The sequence below is a fragment of the Seriola dumerili genome, unplaced genomic scaffold (assembly GCF_002260705.1).
Source record: "Seriola dumerili isolate Sdu_G_001 unplaced genomic scaffold, Sdu_1.0 BDQW01000116.1, whole genome shotgun sequence".
In the NCBI taxonomy this organism is placed as follows: Eukaryota; Metazoa; Chordata; class Actinopteri; order Carangiformes; family Carangidae; genus Seriola; species Seriola dumerili.
In genome coordinates, this window is record NW_019174371.1 from 847,762 (window position 1) to 871,800 (window position 24,039).

The window sequence follows — 24,039 nt, forward strand, 5'->3', positions numbered from 1 at the left end:
AGTGTCTAACATCCAGGGAATGAGAACGTGTTGTGAATCGACACCTGCATCGCATGTGTGCAGAACAGAAGCAGCTTGATATATAATTAATAAAGAAACATCTGTTGGGTGTAAAGGTGGGGGGGGGGGTTAAAGTAACTAGGAGAGACTTGGGATCAACAGTTCTATAAAAGATTAAACGAATGCATGAGGTGGAGAACTCATGGAGAACTCGGGGAGATGTTGTATGAGGTGTGATTGAACACACACCTGCAGCACTGGGAACCTCCCAATATAGATATCACACATCAAGGTCTGGTACACAGCAACTTCCACAATTTCAGTGCTTCTGAAGCCTGAAAATAAAACTCCATATGTATCACCATGCTGCCGACCAAACTCAAGTTAATAGTTTGGATGTTTTTGTATCAAGCACAAGCTAATCATTTTGAAAGCTGATGAAAACTAAAATTTAAAATGAGTAAGTGAGTCCTGACTGGCTAATTAGCTAATTGTCTGTTTTGCAGGAATTAGGTCATAAATCAAATTATTGGTGAATGGAGACTGCACTGTGTTTAGTGCTTTTCTAGTCTTATCGACTCGAAGTGTCTCACACTACAAACCACATCCGCCCATTCACACACTTTCATACAGCACTTTTCTGCCACACGCAGACATTCACACACAGATGTTACATCAGGGGCAATTTGTGGTGCAGTGTCTTGCCCAAGGATACTTCAACATGCAGACAGGAAGCGCTCGGAATTGAACCGCCGACCTTTTGATTAGCCGACGACCCACTTTATCTCCCTGGCCAGACCCTCGGATGGTGGTGCCATCATCAACTCGCCACGAACCTTAACAAGAACTGTCCTAGTGATACACACACATCCTGACCACGCACAATTTTGTTCTCACCTATTAACAATTTGGAAATAAGAGAACACCGATGAATGCAACAAATTTGTTTGAACAAGTTTCATGTGGCTGAATGTCACTTTCAGATTAATATTGCATAATACTATATATATATATATATATATATATATTATATATATATATATAATGATATACAGCATCTAATTAAACGCCAATACATGCAAACAGTATCTCCAACATTTTCACCCACTCCTCTGGAGCCTTACAGGAGTCTCTCTCCTGGACGAGGCTGCATGTTGATCTGTCTCTGTCTTGACAGCTAATAACGTCCAGGTGTTATTTTATAACTTGCTGCCAGGAGGAACATCCAAGGGAAATTTGTGCAAAGGCTGAGTTTTTTTTTTCCCTATTAAAAAAAAATAATAAAAAGCAAAAAAAAAAAAAAAAAAAAAACTTTCTGCTTTCAGCAGAAACCCAGTGCAAGAGCTGCAGGTGCAATCAGCAGCGTGTGCTAAAATCTTTTAATTAACAACCATCTATCATCATTAGCCAAATAGTCAGCCAACAGTCTCGCTGTTAACTCTTAGAGAGCTAAGCACAGGAAAAAAAAAAAAAAAAAAAAAAGCACTTTTTTTTTCCTGCTTTCTTGGCCCTATCGCCGTCAGCTCTGCTTGCCTGTGCTCAGTCACTGTAAAGCAGCTCAAAAAGACACATCAGTCTAAATCTAGCCCCAGTTAATCAGTGTGCAACTGCTGGCTGCCATCCTGTGACTCACTGGACTAAATATTAAGCTAAAACTAATGCCCGCTGATGCATGTGATAGCTGCAGACTAATTGTTATAGTTTGCCGCCTTCAAATGAGATTGACCTTTGGTTTGGGATATTTGTCATGTAACTGCTGCTGGAATTACAACAGCTATATTTGTTCTAGGCATTGCAGTTGAAGTTACCTTGGTCAGTTTGTTTCACTTTAGTTAAAAACCGTATAAATGTCACTTCAGAATGTATTTAGTTGACCTTTTTTTTTTATATCACTAGTTTTCACCCTTTTTAACACGACATTCTGCGCAGACCAGAACATTACACAAGCAGTATTCAGGCAGAGCCACAGACCTGCCATTATGTGATTTTAGACAACTAATTTCTCTAATATTTTATAAGAGAAGTAGGATAGTGTAGGTGGTGAAAAGGAAGGTTAGGTGTGGTGCTGGTTAGAGAGGATCATGATACTTAAAGGTTCCATGTTTTACACATTTCCTTTGTTTTATTTGAAGTGTGGATCCATAAGAAGATATATTTGTGGCTTTAAGAACTAAAAATTATCTCAGTGTAGATTTGCATCTCCTCTTTCAGGCTTCTCTGTGAAGCTCTAGTTACAACGGGTCAGTCATCCAATCAGAAGAGGGGAGGCTCTGATCCTCTCTTCTGATTGGATGACTGTTTTCTGAGTTATCTAGTGAAAATATAAACAGAGAGACAAAATCCTGCATTGTGGGTCCAGGTGGGCGGGGCTTGGGTGGTGGCTGAGGGCAGTGACTGCTTTGTTGTGACATCACAAAGTTACTGAAGTCCTGACAGCTCATTTTTGCGCTCATTTACTGAATACAGGCTGTGAGCTGTGATTTTGTCTGTGGATTGCACACGTTGATATTTTCACAGTCTTAATATAGAACCTAGACCAAAGAATCAAATCAATCAAAGAAAACATGGGAATCTATCTTTATGGGGCCTTTAAACTCAGGGCTCCAGACTAGCTTTGGTTGCTACGTCGATGCTCTGACACAAAACTGCTGTTCCCAGCCTTTATCATATCTGAGCCACAGAAATTGAAAATGCTGTTTCTTTGTGAATGGCAGATATTTTGGCTTTTTTGTATTTTGTAGGCTCTTGCTTGTAGTCACATGTTGGAACAGGGGAGATAGTGGGTGGAGCGTTATAACCTCCATCGATTATGTCGGGTCTGGTCTGGACCTTTCAGCGCCGGGAACAGGTGTAACAGTCGCCGCGGCCTCATTCTTCTGTGTTAAAGAAAACACAGCAAGCAATCAATAGTTCTCTTCATTTTGAATTACCTGTACGTTTTAGGGTTATGGTGTCACTTGAAGAGGACTCACACATACACTCCTTATTTTTTTAATTCCACTAGTTTTAAACGAAGAAGAAGAATATAAGAATCAGAGCCAATCAGAGGCAACCAGTAGGTGCAGGTCTTCACAGAATGCAAAGAGAAAGAACGAAAAAAACATCACACACACACACACACACACACACACACACACACACACACACACACACACACACACACACAGAGACAGACCTGCTAAATGTCAGGTTCACCGGTGCGACCAATGAAAATGTTTAATCACACTTGACAGATTCTTTAATTAAAATTCATGCTATTATGTTTATGATTAGATAACAGTGTTTATCTCATGTTCATCCTTGATTTGATGCCACTACAACGCTTCATCACTGCTGCTGTCACTTTTATTTTTTTTACACTATTTTTTTTTTACTTTTTATCTCCATTTATACTTGATTGATATATGCTTCTTTTTTTTCACAGTCTTGCATCACTGCACATTATACTTGTGTAATGGTGTACATGGCAAATAAAGATTGCTAGATTGAATCAAGTCATTTCTTCAGGGTGATGGAAAATGTCTGTTTGCATTTTTATTAAAGGGGCAGTACTCTGATTTTACATATCAAGATTAGATTGTTCGTACTTCAATGAAAACAGTTGAAATGTTTCCCGGTCCCTGGTGGGAGTTTTCCTCTTTGATTTAGAGAAATCAAATGTCAGGGTGAAGTCGGGTGATGCAGCAGGACAATGACCGTGAACATCAAAGCAAACCCACTGAAGAATGACTTCAAACAAAGAAAATCCGCCTTTGAGAGTGGCCCAGTCAGAGTCTGGACCTTAACGCTCTTAACAGAGATACTGTGGAATGACAAGAGAGACGTTCACACCGGAGCTGAAGCAGCTCTGTGGGGAAGTTCTGTAAGAAATACTTGATCCTGAACATTGTACAGGGTCACACACACAGGCACCTGACGGATGTCAAGCGTATGAAACAGACACCTTTGCAGCAAAATACGACCTCAGTTATAACATTCAGACAAATTAATAAACAGTCTATCAAGCTATTTGCTCAGGCAACAGTAAGACCCCGATCGGACCTCCGTCTCAGGCGATCCAGTCACAAGTGGACAGCTCTAAGTTCAGGTGTGAATGCAACCAAGATGCATTGAAGACACAGCTCCTTAATGAACTGAAAATATTTTACAATTTCAAATGGATAAAAACCTTATTTCACCGTAGAGCCGTGAGCAGCGCACTGATTTGCTCAACCCGTCTTTGCCCCGCCCTCTCTCTCTCTCTCTCTCTCTCTCTCTCTCTCTCTCACTCACACAACTATCTGAGTTGATATAAATAAACTAATGGCTACTCACTGAGGGGGAACAAACAAGCAGGCGTAAGAAAGCAAATGCCCCTCGACCTCCTCTTGTGTTTTCAGTCTGTTTATTTAATTTTTTTTGCAGAGATTTTTCTTGCACTTCCAAACCGTCCCCTCAGACTCTGCTTCCCTCAGTTGTCCTGTTTTCAAGAAAGAACAATGTGGCCTGAGTTAATGATGTCTTGTATAAATTGCACTGTGAGTGTGGCCAGGCTACAGACATTAATTGGCGCATTATGTGAGAGTGAACCACCTAATGAAGCACTAGTTTGACCGTATGCTCCCGGGGGCCATTCCTTCTGAGGGACGCTTTGTCATGGTTTGTTCTAAATGGTTACAAATCTGAACTCTCTTTTAAGGACTAATATGCAGAGCAGCAACTAAAAACTAATTACAGCCCTTTGCTGTCTTTACTGTGGTACCATCTGAGTGACCCCATGCATATTCATTTTGTATTATTAAGGGAATTTGGCCTATTGTATGTATTCCAGTGTAGTCACAATGCTGTCAGCAGCATAATTACAGTATCGTGTTGTCTGTAATAGTAAACTATTGACCGCAAAGAGGCACTGTAAGAGCAGCCGGTAGGAAACTGAGACAGTGATACAGGATATGCACCTCCCTCTGTGTATGGTCCGTGTGTGTGTGTATGATTGTGAGTGTGTGTATGAGAGAGAGATTACTCGTGGGAAAACACAGTGTGTCACTGCTGGTATTTTGTTCGGAGAAAATGCATACATAATGTGCTAATATTCAGCGCCTCTTGTTTTGCAGCAAATTTATGCAGATGAGGTGGCTCTGTGCTTTTGTGCTGGTATTTGCATAATCTTCAAATACCTTGGGGTTCTGCAGGAGTGAAGTGATGAAATGATTATCAGCCTCTTGGAATGGATACATTTTCCAGACTAGTTTCCCCCCTCTGTCACTTTCTACTATTGGTCAGGTTTTGCTATACTGCCTGGTATTTGTGTGGACAGTTTACAAAAACCATGGTGCACTGGAAGTGTAGGAATTTAAATGTTTCTCGTCCTCAAAGTCTCACACATATTGTGATCAGGAACAGTCAAGTCAAAGTCTGACAATGTTCTGCATGGACTGGACTCCTGTAAAAAAAAAAAAACGAGCATATAGTTCGTTTGTGCAGCAGGTTATTATGACCCATAGTTACGAGTTGTTAGGCGCCATCTAGTGGTCATAGTAATTATGATGGGAGCAAAGTGAAAAGTGCGGTGATACAAGAGCGACAAAGTCCGCATCAGGAGGAAGTTGTAGTGGATGGATGGGTCAACGACACACAGGAACATGAGGCAGGAGAGCCGTGTTCAATTCCCACGTGAAAGTCGCAGTTTATGTTGTTTCTATAATCCATGACCGTTGGACAGAGTTAACCACGTTGTTTTTATTGTAACCATGACGACTAATGTTGAGGAAGTACTTATTTTAACCCAAATCACGATCTTTTCCTAAACCCAACCAAGCCATGAACTTTTTCATAGTAAACATGGCAATGAAGGTAGGCACACCGCTGTCAGTACAGTCCTTGTGTTTACGATTGTAACCATGACAACTAAGGCGTTATTTCAGGAGACGCTCTTGTGGGTCATACCAGACCCATTTGGTTGTTCAGGTTGGAGGACTGGATATTTTATTGTATTTGATTTTGGCCACTTGGGTTCAGCTCAAAAAGCTGCAAACACAACATTACATTACATTACACTTCCAGACAGAGTTGATCTAATGTAGCATTTTGATAATTATATGGCATGGCAAGGACCAATTTAAGGATCCTAAATATTGATGCAAATTATATCACCAGCAGCCAAAAGCATCCCAAAAATAGTGAAACTGGCCTTCAGAAGTCCAGAGTGCTCAAATCTAATTCTGAGTGCTTAGATAAAGTCCCAGAGATAAGTTTAGCATCAATTAATCATCACCATATTAATTTTTGAGACGCAATTTAAATAAATAGGAACAAGCAAGAGCAACAGTGCAAAATGGAAGGAGGGCTCAGGGGGTTTTACAACACAAACAGAGCTGAGGGGTTTGAGACTTTCTGGTAATAGCGGATGGTTGAAGGAGTGAAAGGCCAATAGAAAATTCACGTCCAAGCCAATCCCCTGCAGCAAAGTAAAACAGTAAACAACAAACAACCATTGCTGAGAAAGGCAGGCAAAAAGAACACTGACCCCATTTACACTCACCCACCTCATGTATTGGATAGCTGAAAGTTATCAAAAAAGCTTAGTGGAAATGCAACCAACCACCTCAGGAGGTTTTTCTTTGAGCAAACTTTTGTCTATCTTGGTGAAGGTATCCTTCCTCTTCCTGAAGTTTCTCTTTTTTTTTCCTTTACCGAATTGAAGATCCGACGCCCGATATGTGAATCAGACTGTAAATCCCACTAGGACTAATCTGTGATTGAGTCTTTCTTTGACTTGGCTACCATTTGCATCAGACAAAAGCTACCAATTGCTAATCCATTGTTCATAGTTGGTAGTGTACGAGTCACAATCATTTTCACAGTAATGTAGAGTATTAGTAGCACCTTCAAAGAGCTATTTGTAAGTTTTGCTATTGCTACATAACCAACGTTAGCATTAACGGCTGTTTGCTTACCAGTCTAGAAAAAACATCAGCATCAAACTTCGTTCCTTTACTCGCCGAGCTGTGTCCAGCAGTGGAAACAAACACCAGTGTTAACTCTTGTTTTGCTTTTATTTTCTATCACATCTTTTCTTCTACCGACATTAGCACGCTAAACAGCTTCCTGTTTACACTGGCTCGTGCATGCCCAATGTACGTGAATGGTTACGTATGTATGCATTTTCAGGTGTGTTAGTATGGACGGACATGGTTTCTGATACAGAGCTAAAACGGCTGTCTGGATGGAGATTGTTTTCTATAGAACATATTACACTCTTACTCCTAAAAATGCATTCACCTTTTAATGTTATCATCATTTCAGGGAGTTCAGCCACTGGAAGGTGAACAGCCTGGCCACAGAGAAGAGAGATTTCCTCAAAGCTCCGTTGCCCTTAGCGCCAGAGTTCCTGCGCAACCTCCGGTTACTGGGGCGACGACCAACCCTGCAGCAAATCAACGAAAACCTCATCAAGAAGTATGGGACCCACTTCCTAGTTTCTGCTACCCTGGGAGGTAAGGAAGGACTGCGGGTGACACACTCGCCTTTATTCTCAGGTTAGGAAGTGTCGGGACACACCAAAAATAGAGGAGCTACTCATTGTCGGTCTCAGAGGAGTTGCAGCCTGTGTTAGAGCAGTGCTACAGAAGTACAGGATCTATTGCTCTTTTTTTTTTTTTTTTTTGAAAAGCAACAATTGCAACAATACCACACCTTACACCTGCAGCATTCAGCCAAGGTTGTTTCCCTCTGTAATTTTCCTCTCATCTTTCCCTCTGATGAACATGGTGCGCAGCTGCAAGCGCCTTACAAAGCAGAAGGGGGATTAAATTGACCCATTTTTTAGTATACGTCTCTCTGTATTGGATTTCTTTTTACCCTCGATCTCAGAGGAGAGAAGGAACTCACAGAACAGAATTGCCAGCAGTATCGATTGCGTGCGCCTCACAAAACAAGAGCAAGACCTGTGTTACGTTCAGAACAACAACCTCCTGATATTGATACACTGCTGATACTGGTCATCACATAGCAGCACAGATATATGAGTACATATTTACAGCTAGCTGTTTTTTTTATATTGTTGAAAATTGATAGTGAGTATAAACATCTCAAAAGAGTCCAACCTTATAATATACAGTGAATATATAAAAACAGAAGGGGATACTTACTCACTTATACCCGTCTATCTTCGCCCAGCAGAGCTATCAGATACTGGACCACCAGTATTTGACAACACCACCAATTTGGTCACACACCCTTCACAGAAGACAGATCCTGTTTTCTGACACACACACACAGCCTCCTTCAATCTCGGATATTACGTGTGAGGTTTGCATCCACAGGCACAGACATCTAGCTTTGGGGGCCACTTATCACATGGTGTATGCACTGGAATATCAGCGTGGGAGACAAAGCAGAGATGAATGCATTGACAGACTTGTAGTCAGATGCTATATGTAATTAACAGCCTCAACTAAATGGGCTGAGCCAGTCTGTATACTGATTAGACTGTGGCTGAGCAAATGCACACATCCCAGATCTCTGTTTTTCCTATTTGTTCCACAGTTTTCATCTTGTTCTTTTTTGCTTCTAATGTCCGTCTCCCCTATGGTTACATTCAACTGTAAAGTGTGTTTTTCACAAATGTTAGCTGGGTTAAGATGAAAAACTTTGGCTTGACTGACATGAAAGCATAATACACTGTAAAGAGTCAGTTAATCATGATTTAGTTTTGGTATAGTTGGTCATTAGTTTGTCTTTTAGCTTGTTTTGCTTTTAAAACCTTACTTTTCTGAGGTTGTGTCAAAAATCTCTGCCTTGTTCCTACTCATTCATTGCTCCCTATAAATGGGTTTACGCTATAGTGAGAAGTAAATTCACATGTCGGACACTTAGTCATCATCATTTTATGTCATCACTGACAGCTGTTGAGCTGCACAGTGACAGTTTTCAGTGTTGCATTACATTGTGGGATCGTTAGCAGAAAGTTGTATAGCTACATACCATGAACACTACTTTCTGGCTGGACCACAACAGCGGGGCCAGCCCTATAATCACAAATGTCGCTGACTGACTGAGTGATCATGGTTCCACCGTTGGTCAAGCGAATACCATATGACTGAGTTGGACTGCTCTTTCAAAATTAATTGGCACAAACAGTTTCTACTAGGGGGGGCGTTTACAGTTTGCAGTGTTGCCAACATAGCGCTGAGGCCACCTCTCGAGGTGGGCTTCAAGTCTGTGTTGCGGTTAATTTAACCTGCACATTGTGAACACAAAACGCTCCAGGTTTGCTTCGCCTCTTGCCGTTGTATTTTCGACCTGCCCAAGACAGATCACATGCTATTGCATCGATAGCTGTGATTGTGATTGACTGTGAGTATAATAAGTAATGGTGTGCTTTATTTAACATCATGAAATTCAAATTTTTCTCTGATCTCGGTAAAGGTTTGACTCAATATCACACTTAAAGTGTAGGTGTGATCTCTTTAGCAGACAGTGGTGGCAGCTATAGGAAACCCGGGACTGTCAGGACTTACAAATGTCAAGCTAACTGCCTGTTACTGCCAAAGTCCTTCTTAGTTTACAGACAAGACAATAATGTAGCACACATTACACCAGGTATAAACTCAGGCGAGGTTGATAATGTTAGCATGCCTCATACTCAAAGGTTGCTCTGTATATATGATTGATTTAAACTGACAGTTAGCAGGACACTGCACAATGAGAGCACCACTGAACATTTTAGAAATGTTAATGAATGTGACACTGACAGGCTGACATTTGCTATGTTTCATTGACATTAGCTTGCTATAGCTAGTGGCTAATGTTAGCTAAATTGTAATACTTGTCCATCAGCAAGGTTAAAAATCTGACTTTTCCCACATCTGTTTCTCCACTTTCAAATGCTGCTTTGAATCTCAACTGAGTGCATGTTGGCTAATACAGGGGGAGTCTGGAGCATTTCCAGTAGAGTCCTGCCAGCTCTGACTTCTTTAGAAAGTTTGAAATGTCTCCAGCAATTTAGGCAACAGGGTGACTGGTATTTATCAGCAACACTTTCTGAGACCACAAGATATTACTCATTGCTATTTTAAGTCAGACTCTGTTTTAGAAATTTTGATATGATTTTCTTAAAAAAAAAAAGAAAAAGGAAATCACATACTCTCCAGCCTCTTCCAGTTAACTCTCCTCATCAGTTACCTCAGGGAGCCACGGGCGTGTAATGAGACAACCATCAGAGTACGCGGAGAGGTGTTTATCGTTAGTGATTCTATGATTGTCTGATGAAAGGGAGTGAAGCAAAAGCAAATGATACATTATCTGCTGCACAGCGGACAAACCGCAGTGAGTGAGTGAAGGCCTGCCAGAGAAATGTCAAATGAAAAAGCAGAATCTCACTGGAGGTCTTCTGAGGATAACATCAGCCTGTTGCTGTGGCGTGGTGAAATATTGGAAGTGGAGTTACTTTTTATAACCAAAGAATTCAACACTTTAAAAGGGGTTTGTTACAGTACACTGTAAAATAATCGACATAGGTAGGGATTCAGTAAAAGACATACTGACTGGATTTCTTGATTGATTATTGTTCGGCAGGAGAGGAATCTTTGACCATTTTCCTGGACAAGCAGAAGCTCAATAAGAAGTCGGAGGGTAACAGCAACAGCTCAGTGGTGTCTCTGGAGCTGCTCCACCAGCTGGCGGCTTCCTACTTCACAGATCGAGAGAGCACCCTGAGGCGACTGCACCACCTCCAGATCGCCACTTCTGCAATCAAGGTACCGTGTACATGCACACAGCGAGCGACTGAACCTGCTTACAGTACAAATCCAGACACACATTCTCTGCTTTCGAGCAGCCTTGGAAGAACGTCTATTTCAAGACACGGCACACAAAATGCACTGTTTATTTGTTGTATGTAGCCTTGTGTTCGCAGTTCTTCAGATCCACAAACAACCACCCATCAAGATAGACACACAAACATTAACCCTCCTATAAAACTGTCCCTTTGGGATATTCCTCTGTGCTGCACCTACAACAAATAGCTCTGCTTGTTCTCAAGGTATGCACACAAACGATCCTTTTTAAAGATTATTTTCAAGGTGCGTCATTGCTCAAAAGCTGGCGGAGAGACAAAAGAGCGCATGATGACATGGTATATATATATATATATATATATATATATTTAAGTGGCAGGTTGGATTAAAAGCACAGTGTGCGCTGTAGCCCAGAGAGACACTAAAGCAAGGCAAAAGTCCCAGTGGGAAAAAATGTATTTATGCGTATTGTACTCATACTGTTTGCCATCTCGATCGGGTTGCAGGTTGATTGTGTGCTCTTCTGTAGGTGTGTGCGCAGCTGAATCACAACATCTGCGAATTATCAACACTTTTTTCTAAAAAATATATATATAAAAAAAAAAAAGCATGCCGCTGACTCTATACTTTTTACTGGTTTAACACCTTTTTATGTCCTTCGCTTCAGTTTATTTACCTGCACACTCAACACTTCACTGGCCTTGATGTGGTGAATCATCATTTACCCCAAATCCACCACCAGGCTTTTACCAGCTCTTTTCATCATTAATTGCGAACGGCAGTTTTGTGGAAAATCCAAAAAAAAAAGCATGCCGCTGACTCTATACTTTTTACTGGTTTAACACCTTTTTATGTCCTTCGCTTCAGTTTATTTACCTGCACACTCAACACTTCACTGGCCTTGATGTGGTGAATCATCATTTACCCCAAATCCACCACCAGGCTTTTACCAGCTCTTTTCATCATTAATTGCGAACGGCAGTTTTGTGGAAAATCCACTCAAAGAACAGAGCATAAAAAAAAGAAAAGAATCCTATTATCTCCCCTGCCTGGCTTTACCTTGTTCAAATTCTTCTTTCTTTTTTTTTTTTTCCTCTCCTCCTGATGACAGGAAGCAAAGCATAACCAAGCAATACATTTTTCACATCAGAGCAGATCTGTTGGCTTTCAAGCGATGACAGCAGGTGTGTGGGTGGGCGGACCGCGCTTTCATGCTTCAACTTAAATAGCAAATCTGATTGAAATGAGTAATTGCTAAGTGCAGACTTTGAATAAGGAAGGTGCCTTATTTCCAGGTTGCTGCTGCTGCTGAAAACGCGGCGAGCTCTCACTGTGCAGAGCTGACGCCGGCCCTCAGACCATTCTTGTTTCCAAGTCACTTTAAAAAAAGGAGGACGCTGAAACTCTCGTTTGCTCCAAAATGTGTTTGCCCACAACGCCGAGGAAGACCTCTTCAACTCGGCACAAATTGCTTTTTACCAAGAGAGAAAAGTTTGATTATTATGAGAACATGAAATAGAATTCTAATGACTGAAAAAAAAAAAGTTTGTTGCACAACATTCAGCTACAGGGAATACAGTCTGAAAATAAAAAATAAAAGAATTAGATAACCTCTGCTCACTTGCAGCAATGCAGTTTGTATGTTTATTGACAGGCTTTATCGCAGCAACGCACCACTTTAATATGTGAGCAACAATAACAAACCAGACTTTTCTTGCTTACTGAAGTTTTACTGTGTCTGAATGCTGCATCTCAGTCATAACACATTATCTGTTCGGCCTGAATTAATTATCAAGTGAAATCCTGCTCAGTTTGATGCAGTTGTTACTGCGGGGAGAGGCCGATGCACAAAATGCATAAAGCAATCTTCTGCAAAGAAGTCAACAGTAGCAGATAAATAAGCCATTGGCAACAATTAAGATCTTTTCTCACATAAGTTAATCTGTTTTTATCTTTCAGTGATATTCTGTGATCAGCTGCACATCGCTTCTCTTCTTATAACAAACATGTCTTCAGTACAAATTATTACAGTATAAAATAAAAGGTATTTAAGTAGAATAATTGTTGAAGTAGCTGAGGTTAAGGACCAGTAAAAAGGAAGAAGAGAAAAAAGCCCTATCAGAGAAAGTTGAGAAAGATTTGATTTGGTTTATAAAACATTACAAATACATAGTATATAGTTTCTTTTTTTATGAAGTGGATGTGCAGTTGAGGTAAGAAATCCATCTAGGGCTTTAACCTCCACTCAACATAAAAAAAAAAAAAACTAAATTTGAAAGAAAGAAAGAAAGAACAAGAGAAAGAAAGGGAACAAATAATATAATAATAATAATGTTATAATAAAAAGAATTAGAAAACAAACAAGCTCAAGTCTAAAAAACACAGTATATGCTTTGAATAGAGACGGCACACGTAGAATGAATCTATTCATTCCAATGGGAGAAGTGAACGTGATCACAGATGATGATGATTCTTTCGCCCCATAGTCACCGAAATAAATATTGGATCCATTTTTCACAAACCGCACAGATCCTCTGAACATTCTGACATTAAAATATAATTTTTCAGACCGACACATCAGGAGAAAATGAACTTTATTCATCTCCGTCTCAGCAACTCTCACGAGATCTGGTAACACATATTCTCTGTGTTGGTTCTGGTCCGGTTTCACTGCTGCCAACGTCACTTTCCAACCAGATAAACAGAAGTTCAGAGGGACTCATACATGTAATGATGAATTCAAAGTTAAAACTGAAATAAAACTTCTGTTTCTTTGCTTAATAATACTATTATTGTTATGATCATTTAACTGTTACTGGAGGGAGAGTATTAGACTAATATGATCTTGTTCTGGGTTGATCAGATATGAAGATAGCAGATAAAAGCGAGCAGCAAAATCAGGCACAAACTCATACTGTGTCTAGTGTTTTGTTGTTGTGTATGGTATTGTCGTATTGTTTTGACACAGACAAGAAATTCGTCAGTTAGTGTTAAAAATATCCCAAAGCTATGTGCAGCAATATGCTGTAATAACTTGAAAAACATTTCTGTCTCTTCTTCTTCTTCTTCTTCTTCTTCTAAGGTTAGATATTAATATGAGCTACTGTCACATTTCATACCAGTTGCACAGACCTGAACGAACTAGCTGGTGTCATTTTGCCACGCGTAACAGTCGAGTAACAGTCAAGATTTTAATCCACATTGTCAGCGGCTGTAAAATCTGTAATTCAGTCCATCTATTCATCCGTTTCCTGCTGCTCGTCTGGCTCTGAATCGCGCTGTAGCAGCAGGCTGAGCGAGCAGGCCACAACCTCCATCTTCTCCTGAGGGATCCCACAGCGTTTCCAAAGCTCCATGAAATATACATTAGAATCCCTCCAGCATGGTTTTTTGGCTCTACCTCAGGGTCTCCAACCCCATCTGGACATGCTCGGAAAACCTTCAAAGGCAGGTGTCTGGTGGACATCGCAATCAGATGTCCAAACCACCACGACTATTATTCGTCACGATAAGACAACACTCCGCTGTCATGTATAATATCAGGCTATGCACTACACCTGATGACATTTTTCATCATAACTCTTAATAACGAGCCCCTATACTTACACCCGTTACTCCTAATGACACATTTATATAATTCGATTTTGGAATACCTACTGTTACTGCATATATTTACATATAAATGATGTAATGTCAAAACATATTTTCCAGAAACTACTCGACTCATTAATGCCTTTAGATGAGCTCATACCAGCCATTTGTTATGTGCATATAGATTAAGAAATGCGCAACATACGTGCATTTAATGTGTTTTGTTTATTCTCGTCAGTATTAACTTAATACTTTTATTAATAGTTTTATTAAATAAACAAGACAAAAACTGCACATATGATCTGTTTTACCTGTCCATGGTGAGGAGAATAGAGCTGCTTTTCACCTCCAAGACTGACAGGCAGGTAAATAGTCCCTTTCATTAGCAACCGCTAACACCCAGAGATTTGCACACCCGCCTACACACATACGCATTTACCAGCACACACACGCGCGCACGCACACACACACACACAACAAACACACAGCTACTCCCACTTGGAGAAGAGCATCCTTCACATGTTTTTTCTAAATGAGGATCTCTGGTATGCAAGCCACCTGCCGTGCTGTGTTCTGCTAGATCAACTCATCACCCAAGAGGAAGCGACACTGAGTGGGATATACTTGACCCGTGTCCATGTACGCCTCTGGGCTCCGTGCCTCTGCAGCACCGAGTAGGAGGTGGGAGTGGTGAAAATACGTTATCTTTGTCTCCAGCAACGAAGTGGAGGAACCTCAATCACACACCCAGTTTAGACGACTGTTCTGTGGGACAAAAAAGACCGTCTGTAACATCTGTGTGAAATCTGCAGGTTGGATGTGAGAGAGGAAACCGGCTCCATGTCACACAGAGGAAGGAAGAGTATTTTTACCACAGCGCTGCACTCGTCAAGAGCCAACTTCAGCAGAGAACCTGCACGGAGAGACACCTCACTCCTCTGTAACTTTTGCAGTTAATCAAATTACCATAAAACAACTTTCATGCAGGGAATCTGGTGCTTTTGGGCACTTTGGAAATCTGGGGCTCGCTCGGAGCAGCTGCCTGCATGGTAATCCAGCCGTATCCATAAATTACTTTTTGCCCATTGTGTGGCGGCCCATCCAAATCCACACAACGGAAAGGCAGGACACGACAAGTGCAAAAAAAATAAATAAAGACGTTAAATTAGCACAAGAACATAATAATAATAATTTCGGTTACGGGCTGTAACAGTTTGTTGGATGAGTATTTGTACAAAAAAATAAAAATAAAGGTATAACAAAATAGACTCTACTAAAATAACCCATTAATCTTGGATAAGCTTAAATGAGCTATTTGTAAGTTTTGCTGTTGCTACATAGCTAACGTTAGCATTTACAGCTGTTTACTTACCAGCCTAGAAGAAACATCGTGTGAGTTCAGCATGAAACTTCATTCCTTTACTCACCAACAGCTGTCTCCAGAGGTGGAAACAAACACCAGTGTTAACTCTTGTCTCCACCTTCTACTGAAGTTAGCATGCTAACCAGCTAGCCCCACAGTTGTTTCTGTGAGCCCTAACACTTTCATGTGTCTTTCAGTAAGCGTTTAACCAGATAGTAACTATATGTCACAGCTGAGCTGACAATAGGCTCACATCTTAACATGCACCATCCCTCTAAAGCAGTGGTTCTCAAAGTGCCGTACGGGGACCCCCAGGGGTCCGCGAGGGAGTTTCTATAATCTATTAATAATCTATTTTCACTATGATTCTATCCATAAGTAACACAATGACAGAATAAATGATTCTGTTGTTCATGGCTTTAAAGCACTTTCTGTAATAAAAGCAGAAATCTAATCAGATGAGGGACCCTGGGACAAAATCTTTTTAAATGGGGGTCCGTGGTCTAATTCGTGTTAGTTTAGGGGTCCTTGATGTGAAAAAGTTTTTAGAACCACTACTGTAGAGTTCACCCTGAGTTAAGTCTGAACACACTTCACGCCTGCCCTGAAGACGTAGCGCTGCTCAGAGGCCGTATTATAACCTCTTGTATTATAAAGACAAAGATGACTGAAGCTCTTATCCAGCGACAATCGCCAACACCCGCAACCATGTTTGGCGGCAGAGAGAAAGTACAATTTGCCCCTTTGAGTTCAATTTGAACTGATTTTGTTCCTGACTCAATACGAAAACATGAATGAGACGCAACAGTTTCCTCTTTCATTATGAAAGCACTGATTATCTGTGACCACATCTGTGGCTTAAACAACAACCCAAAACGGCCTCTTTTCCCCTTCACTAATCTCCCTTTGCTTCCCGCCTTTATCTCTTGCTAATCTTGAACTCCGTCTTGGCGAGATGATATTTGAGAGATGTTTGAGATGTGTATCTTCTGCAGCGCCTTGAAGGGTAACTTCCATTTCTTTTGATAATAGATGCAATCTTAATGCAAGGGAGAGTGTGAAGATGTGAGGCTGTTTTAAGAATGGCTGATTCACGCAGCCTGCATCATTTGCCAAATAGAGTGATTTAGCGAGAGAATTGCTTTGCCAGAGGCCACATCCATCTTCTTATGCGAGCTTCAAAAAAATTAACTATTTGCTGTATCCTTTGTTATTCTTTTTAATGTTCTTTTTCTTTCTTCCTTTTGTCTTTATTCCTCATGTTATTTCTGTCTCGAGCTTGATCTTTGAACATTTCTGTCTCTCCCACGTTTACCCTTTGTCTCTTTATACACTTGACTTTTTCGCTCTCTTCCTCTGAATTTCTCTCATTATTCAAGTCTGCTCTTTTTATTTTCTTCCTCTTTTTTTCTCAATTTGCAGCCCTACAGCAGAGAAGTCATACACAGAATGTCAAGTGGGATATTGTTAATGCATCATATTTTCTATCACATGTATCTCAGCAGCACTTATATCCAGGTCAGATGTTTGTGCTACAATTAATATTTCATTGACCTTGACTGTTGAAATTTCAGGGACGTCTCTTCAGCTAAGGAAAAGTTAGCTTTCATGTAACTTGGTTGTTCTTGTTAGAGAAAAAAACTCCATTTAGTTCCTATTGAGACACACGCATAACTGTAAGTGAGCTTCTCTCTTCTCTATTGTCCCCATAGAGAAACACGGAGAGAATGAAGGTGTGTTGATAAAAGTACAGAAATGAGTTAAGATGAATAAAATTGATTTAAGGATATTTAAGGTGACCTTGGTTTTCAGAACAGTTTCATTGCTACTCTGTTGCTATAGACATTTTCTTAAAAAGAGGAGCATCTCGTTATGTTATTAGGGGCATAGAAGGAATTTGACTTCATCTCTCTTTAATGCAGCCTGAATTTGTTTTAGTAGTGCTGCAGCTCAGTTCTGTTGGAATATGAGAGCATCATGAGGGGATGAAACATGGTCTTGGCTGTGGGGTTGGTCAGGAATGGTTTCAACGAGGCTCATGCACATTCACAAATACTTCACAGGGTCCAAAGAATATGCAAACTGGGGGAAAGAAGAAAAAAAATACCCACGATCTGCTCGTCCACACAAAGAACTGTTGAGATAACTATAAATATATTGGTTTAAAAATTGTTCTAACTCAAGTGGATGGTGAAGTCCACCACAACTAAAACGACGCCGACAGTGGCGAATGATAAAAAACACTGGCAGCCAATCATAATACGTCTGAATTTACTGGGCGTTGCATTCAGAAAACAGAATGATGAAGATGATGATGAAGTAATGTATGAACTGAGTATTTGTTCCACACAGGAGGGTGGATTGGTAAAATGGTCTTGGAACATATTTTCTATCAGTAATAAAGTGTAGCCCCCCCCCCCAGAACCATGGCTGCAGCTACTTTTCAACTCTTTTCTCATTTATTCTTATTCTTAATAATAATAAAGATTAATAAAATCTAAATCAAGTGCTTTATCAATGCTGTATCTGCTCTCTCTGGCTGCCTCTTTAATGTGAACTAATTGATGGCAGTTATACAAACACTTTCAGGTGCAGCATAACAAGTAATCAATTCCCATTTTAGGGCCCCCGACACAGCTGGAGCGTGCGGCGTGTGCTCGGCAGAACTCTTTACAGAACATTATCATTCACCAATGTGGACGGATGCTCTCGTTGTTATCGTTACAGTTCTGGTTACATCTGTCTTTCTCTCTCGGTGTGGACGGGCCTTTAATCAGGTAAAGGGGAAAATGTGCAGCAGTTAGCAATAAAACACTGTCTCCTAAATACTGTACAGGAAGGACATTACACCCAGTGTTCACTTCTTAAAGGTGATGAGAAAATTCTCCCAATGATAATATCACATAGACATTATACCAAATAAAATGGTAAAACGCCCTAACGCTCAACGTGGTAAGGCAGAGAAGACATGATGTGAAGGCATCTAACCCATGGCCAGGTCTGTTTCACCAAAGAGCAGACAGACGTAGTTAGCCACTAGCTGGTGAAAAAAGTGGATCATTTAGCAGCTAAAGTGCCAGATATTTTCCTCAGGAGTAACGACCAAAAACATAAAGATGCACCAGGTGGCCAGAAACACTGCTCTAACAAGTTAACCATATCAGTGTGAGAGACTATTTGTTCCCCGGTTTTTTAAGAAGAAATAAATCAGCAAACATAATGATGTTTTTGAGCCATGTAAGATTTTAAGGAAGAAGCAGCTGTAACCAATCAATGTCTGCGGTGTGACCACAAACATCAAAGGTCATGAGTCTTGCTCTAATATCTTTAATATCTGATGCACCGACAGATCTGGACACACGTAACAATGGTGATTATCAGACGTCTGTAAAAGCAGATAACTGCTAAAAGTCATTCAGCTGAATGTGACTTTCTCTTTCTGTCTGTGATTTTGCTGCTTCAAAGTTGAAATCTTTTACAAACGCCCGCACTTGTTCTCTCCCTCGCACTTCTCATCTCTCCTCCTCCACGATTCTCCGTCAGACAGCCGACGCACTGCAGGCAGCTGTGGCTGCAGGTGTGGAAGCGAAGCGAAAGATGGCGATAGTTTTCTCTGCATTCAGAGGGCAATCACTGCTAATGTGGAATTATTGTAGAAAAAAATGTATCATATAGACTGTATCAGTGCAGTAAATGGATCTGCTCTTCCTCTGTCTTCTAGGTAACTGAAACGAGGACGGGTCCCCTCGGCTGCAGTAACTACGACAGCTTGGATTCAGTTAGCTCTGTGCTGGTGCACAGCCCGGAAAATAAGATCCACCTAAAGGGTAAGGCTGGATAACACACACAGACATATACATTGTCTCACGTATATTCATCTTTAATTAATGCACACACACACACACACACACACACACACAAAAGTCACAGCCCTGAAGAAAAGCTCCACTGAGAAGATAGAAATTTTTCTGCATCCACACTTGAACACACACACTGCCACCACCTCCATCCACCTCAGTGCCGAGCCTCTCACCTCCTGTGTGTAGTAGCTAGGCCCGATGACCCTTTACTTTACGCTGCAGTAGTTTATATGTCTGTTCTGCCTGACTGGCTCTCAGTCTCCTGGGGAATCTGTTATCTTACCCAGCTGTATGTGGACCGTGTCTGGCCACGCTGACCCCAGCCTAACCCCTGCAACCACACCTGGAGCATTCGGTGCACAAGCAAAGCTCAAATGGTAATCTTTGGACTGGCCCTCATGTTTGATAAAAACGTATAGTGGTGGAGTGAGAAACCTCTCTTTCACAGTCAATCATGCTACAAGAAGAAGTCTGGGCATTTTTTCTTGGCTTCACGACCTCATTGTCCTGAATGCAATTCAGTTTAAAGGTGCAGTATGATGCTTTGCAGGGACAGACCAGTTCCAAGTATCTTCTGTAGGAACAAGCCATTATTATCTCCACACCAATGTTTAATCTTCAGTTAGAGGGGTGGGGTGGGGGGTGGGGGGTCTGTGTGCAGACGGAAATGAAATTGGATAAATGAGCCACTTAAGGAGACAATAAATCTGACAGTGAAGGAGACTCATGCTCTTACTTTCAAGATGACAGGACGAGTGTTTCTCCTCAGACGACCTCAGGTAAATATGATTTGTCTGAGTGGAGGCTGAAGCCTCTCAATGAAGTTGTGTGATGAGTTTTAAGATAGAAGTACCTGATAAACTGGGACAATCTACTCTGCATTCTACCATCTTTTCTAAGTCGGTACTAATTACATTTCCCTCATTATATGCACATAATAAGTTACTTTTTTGAGTAAATTTTACATGTTGGAGTAGTTTTAATATAGTACTTCTTACTCGCACTTGAATAGGTTTATAGAGAAAAGTTATTATTTTTATTTTACTAATTTATGCACATAATGGTTGGAGGCTGGTGTTCTCCTGATCCCAGGTCTGCTGGTGCTCTATTATACTGTTGCCACGTTATTCTAACGTATTACGTTACTCGCTACTAAAGGAAGTACTTATTTAAACCAAATCTTAATCTTTTCCTAAACCTAAACAAACCCTTGATCGTTATAGTGCCGTTATAGTAACGTTATAGTAACCATGGCAACGAAGGTAGGTGTGCCGCTTTCGCCACAGTCCTAGTGTTTATTACTAGTTGTTTATTGTAACCGTGACAACCGCGGTCCGGTACCTGCTGCTCTATATTCAGGAGACATTCCTGTGGGTCGTATCAGAGGGTTGAAAAAACCTCATCAACCTATATGTTTTTGTTCAGGTTGGAGGAGCTGTTGAGTTTATTTGATGATTGTTTTACCTCTTCCCTAATATTTGTTTACTTTTTAGTTGAGAACAGTTTTTGGCTTCGTTATCCACCTCTGCCACCAGCTTAAATACACTAATACAGTATTCTCTGTTTCATATTGAATAAAAATAATATATGTTTCCTGCTGTGTGTGAATGAAAATACAAATATGGCAAAAATTAATGAACAGCCAAAAAAATTTTGCATTACCACTAATTATCTTATGATGGCCGTCATCACTGTTTTCAGAGATCGCTTGTTAATCAAACGGAGGCTCATAGGCTTCTGTCCTTTTTCAATGGAGTCCACTTCTTTAGCTTTCATGGTGGCTATCACTGCTCATGCTAACTACCTTGTTCCTATTTTCAGTAAAATGCAGCTCATTTCCTCTGTCTGTGGATTGTATTACTCCAGGTGTTAATAACTTCTACTTCTAGTACTACTACTGAAGTAATGATCAGAACTTTCTTGAAGATTTTTGGGCACATGAAGGCTTTAAGAGAACGAGCTTGTGGGTAGACCGTCTAATGGACAAAAAGATTAAAAGAGCATAAAGAAAAAGAGAGAATATCAAAACATCATTATCCTCCTTGGCCACTCGGCCTTGTCCTTTCCTTTAAGAACTATGAGGAATAATCACTAGCCTTTTCCAAAGAGGACACAAAGGGGGAGAAAACTTTCTACTCATATAAGTTTGTTCTTGAGACTCTACCTAATCCCAAGTGTGAGGTGTCACATTTCATTGAGCCACTGCTTCACAGTGGGTACTTCAGCTTTCTCCAGAGCTGAAGTATAATTTGCTTTTCCATTGTGAGCCCAAAGGCAATAGTGTTGTTGGAATGCAGGCAGCGTGCCCTGTGCTTTTGAAATGATGAGTATTATCAGCATGGGATCTGGCTACAACAAAATGAAAAGATATAGCCGTGTTTCAGAGCAGTAACTCTATGTAAAACCTTGAAGTGGATTAGGAATTAGGTGGTCATTTTATAAATGGATGATTTAGAGCATCCTTCCACACAGCTGCAGACATTAATACCTTAATACTGTACGCACCCCATGAAGCAGGGGCAGACTCAGTCCATCCAAGGCCACAAACCAGTAACAGATACAGATACCAGAGTAGTTATAAACATGGCCACTATGTTCGTCTGGGAGGAAGTGATCCAGATTTACAAAACTCGAACATTTGCGTCTGACCAACGAATAGGAAAAGAATCTTTTCAAACGGGCCAATAAATAATGTTTTAGCAATTGCATGTTAGGAAAGGAGAACGTGGAGGCTACATGTGAACTACACAGTCACGGCAGATGTCGGCTATAATTTTATTACAGTCAGTAAGAACATAGTTTTTCAGCACTCTCTCTCTCTCTCTCTCTCTCTCTCTCTCTCTCTCTCTCTCTCTCTCAATTCAGTTCAATTCAATTCAAATAGCTTTGCTAGCATGAAAAAACAAACATGTTCCCAAAGCTGTGTGTGTCACATACTGATGCAGTATATTGCTAATGTATATAATTTAATAAAACACAAAACAATTTTATACAGTTTAATAAACATCATACAGATGTAGTTTTGAGGATGTTGTTGTGAGTTCCTCCGGCGGTGCTGCTGGTCCTTCACCCAGGAGAACTGAGAGTTTTTCCTCTGGGCTTCACATCTGGAAGTTGGTTATTTTCTTGGCCATTTCCCTGTAGTGGAGCTTTTTTTTTTTTTTTACTGGAGAGAAATAGTCACAGCGGAGAAGAAAAGTGTATCTCTGTCTCTACCTCACCTGTCGAGCAGTGACCGCACACACGCTCCTCTCTGGGCAGCCGCGTCTGTCTGTACCTTCCTGTTTCTATTTCTGCTGCTAGTTGGTGGCGACTGAGCCTGTGTTTGGTCAGGATCCGTCTCTGCCTCGTATCTCTGACAGAGTGGAGCTACTCGGCCAATTTATATTCTCTGTTTGGGGTCAGATAAAAATTTAGTCTACTTTCAGGTCTCTCCCTCTCTCTCACTTGCTCTGAATGAGGGTAAAGCAAAAATCATGTGGCTTCTTTCTGGTTACAACTCTTCACTCTTCAGATGAAGATGAAGAAGTGAAATCAGATATTCTGTGATTGATGGCCATTATGAAAAACAAAAGCAATGTTTAAAGATGGGGACCGGAGCTGCAGCAGCACTGCTGCTGTGAAAAGGAGCCCCGATGGACAACTTTTTCAACATTTTCTAGCATCTGTGAGTGAATAGTCAGAGTTATAGCTGCAACATGTTTATTAGCTCCATCAAGGAGGTTTTGTTTTACCCGTCTGCCTGTTTGTTCGTTTGTTTGTTTGTTTGTCAGCAGGATTACACAGTAGGTACCGAACTGATTTGATGCCGATCCGGTTAAAGGGGGTCGACCCAGGAATGTTTATTTTATCACTTTCCTTCACACTGCATCTTTCCACACTTTTGTCAATTTCTCAGGAAAAAAACAATGAATGTCGATGTGAAAAACTCTAACATATTTATGGTGTTGAGATCTATGACTTTGTACAGTTTGATAATCTGGCTCGGGATCTGACAGCGAGTGTAAGACTGCTTGTCCTTGGCGGAGGTGTGCACTCTACGGAGTACCATTCTAGTTTTTATTGAACGTTTTTGCAGGGCTTTTTGCCTTCAAAATAAAACCTCTTCAGTTATTAGTTGTGCAGAGTGTGGGTGGTGTACTTGACTATGACTGTATCGACAACACGAGAGTCCAGGAAGAGCAAGTCCAGTAATAACACAGAGGACTGTGTGGGGGAGAAACAGGGACACAAAATATAGAAACCAGTGTATCAGTTGGCTTGGACAGCTGATTACATAATCTCCAAAGAAAGCAACCCGCTCTCACCACAGTAACCCATGTGAGTCTTATTGGACAAAAGTATATAGAACACAACATCCTTAGGCAGGTGTGGGACTGGTGTGGAGTACAGGATCCAGGCCATACATGTGACTCATCCCCACACCTCAGATGAGCGGCCTGGTTAC

General features: G+C 40.8%; 1 protein-coding gene across 1 annotated transcript in view; it reads left to right on the forward strand.

The window, feature by feature from the left end:
• The window catches only part of brinp2 (BMP/retinoic acid inducible neural specific 2), a 120,118-nt gene that overhangs the window by 40,744 nt on the left and 55,335 nt on the right, over window positions 1–24,039 (forward strand). The window contains exons 2-4 of the mRNA XM_022748095.1: window positions 7,285–7,475; window positions 10,558–10,739; window positions 19,454–19,559. Coding sequence (XP_022603816.1) covers window positions 7,285–7,475; window positions 10,558–10,739; window positions 19,454–19,559 — 479 coding nt within the window. The remainder of the gene's footprint in view (window positions 1–7,284; window positions 7,476–10,557; window positions 10,740–19,453; window positions 19,560–24,039) is intronic.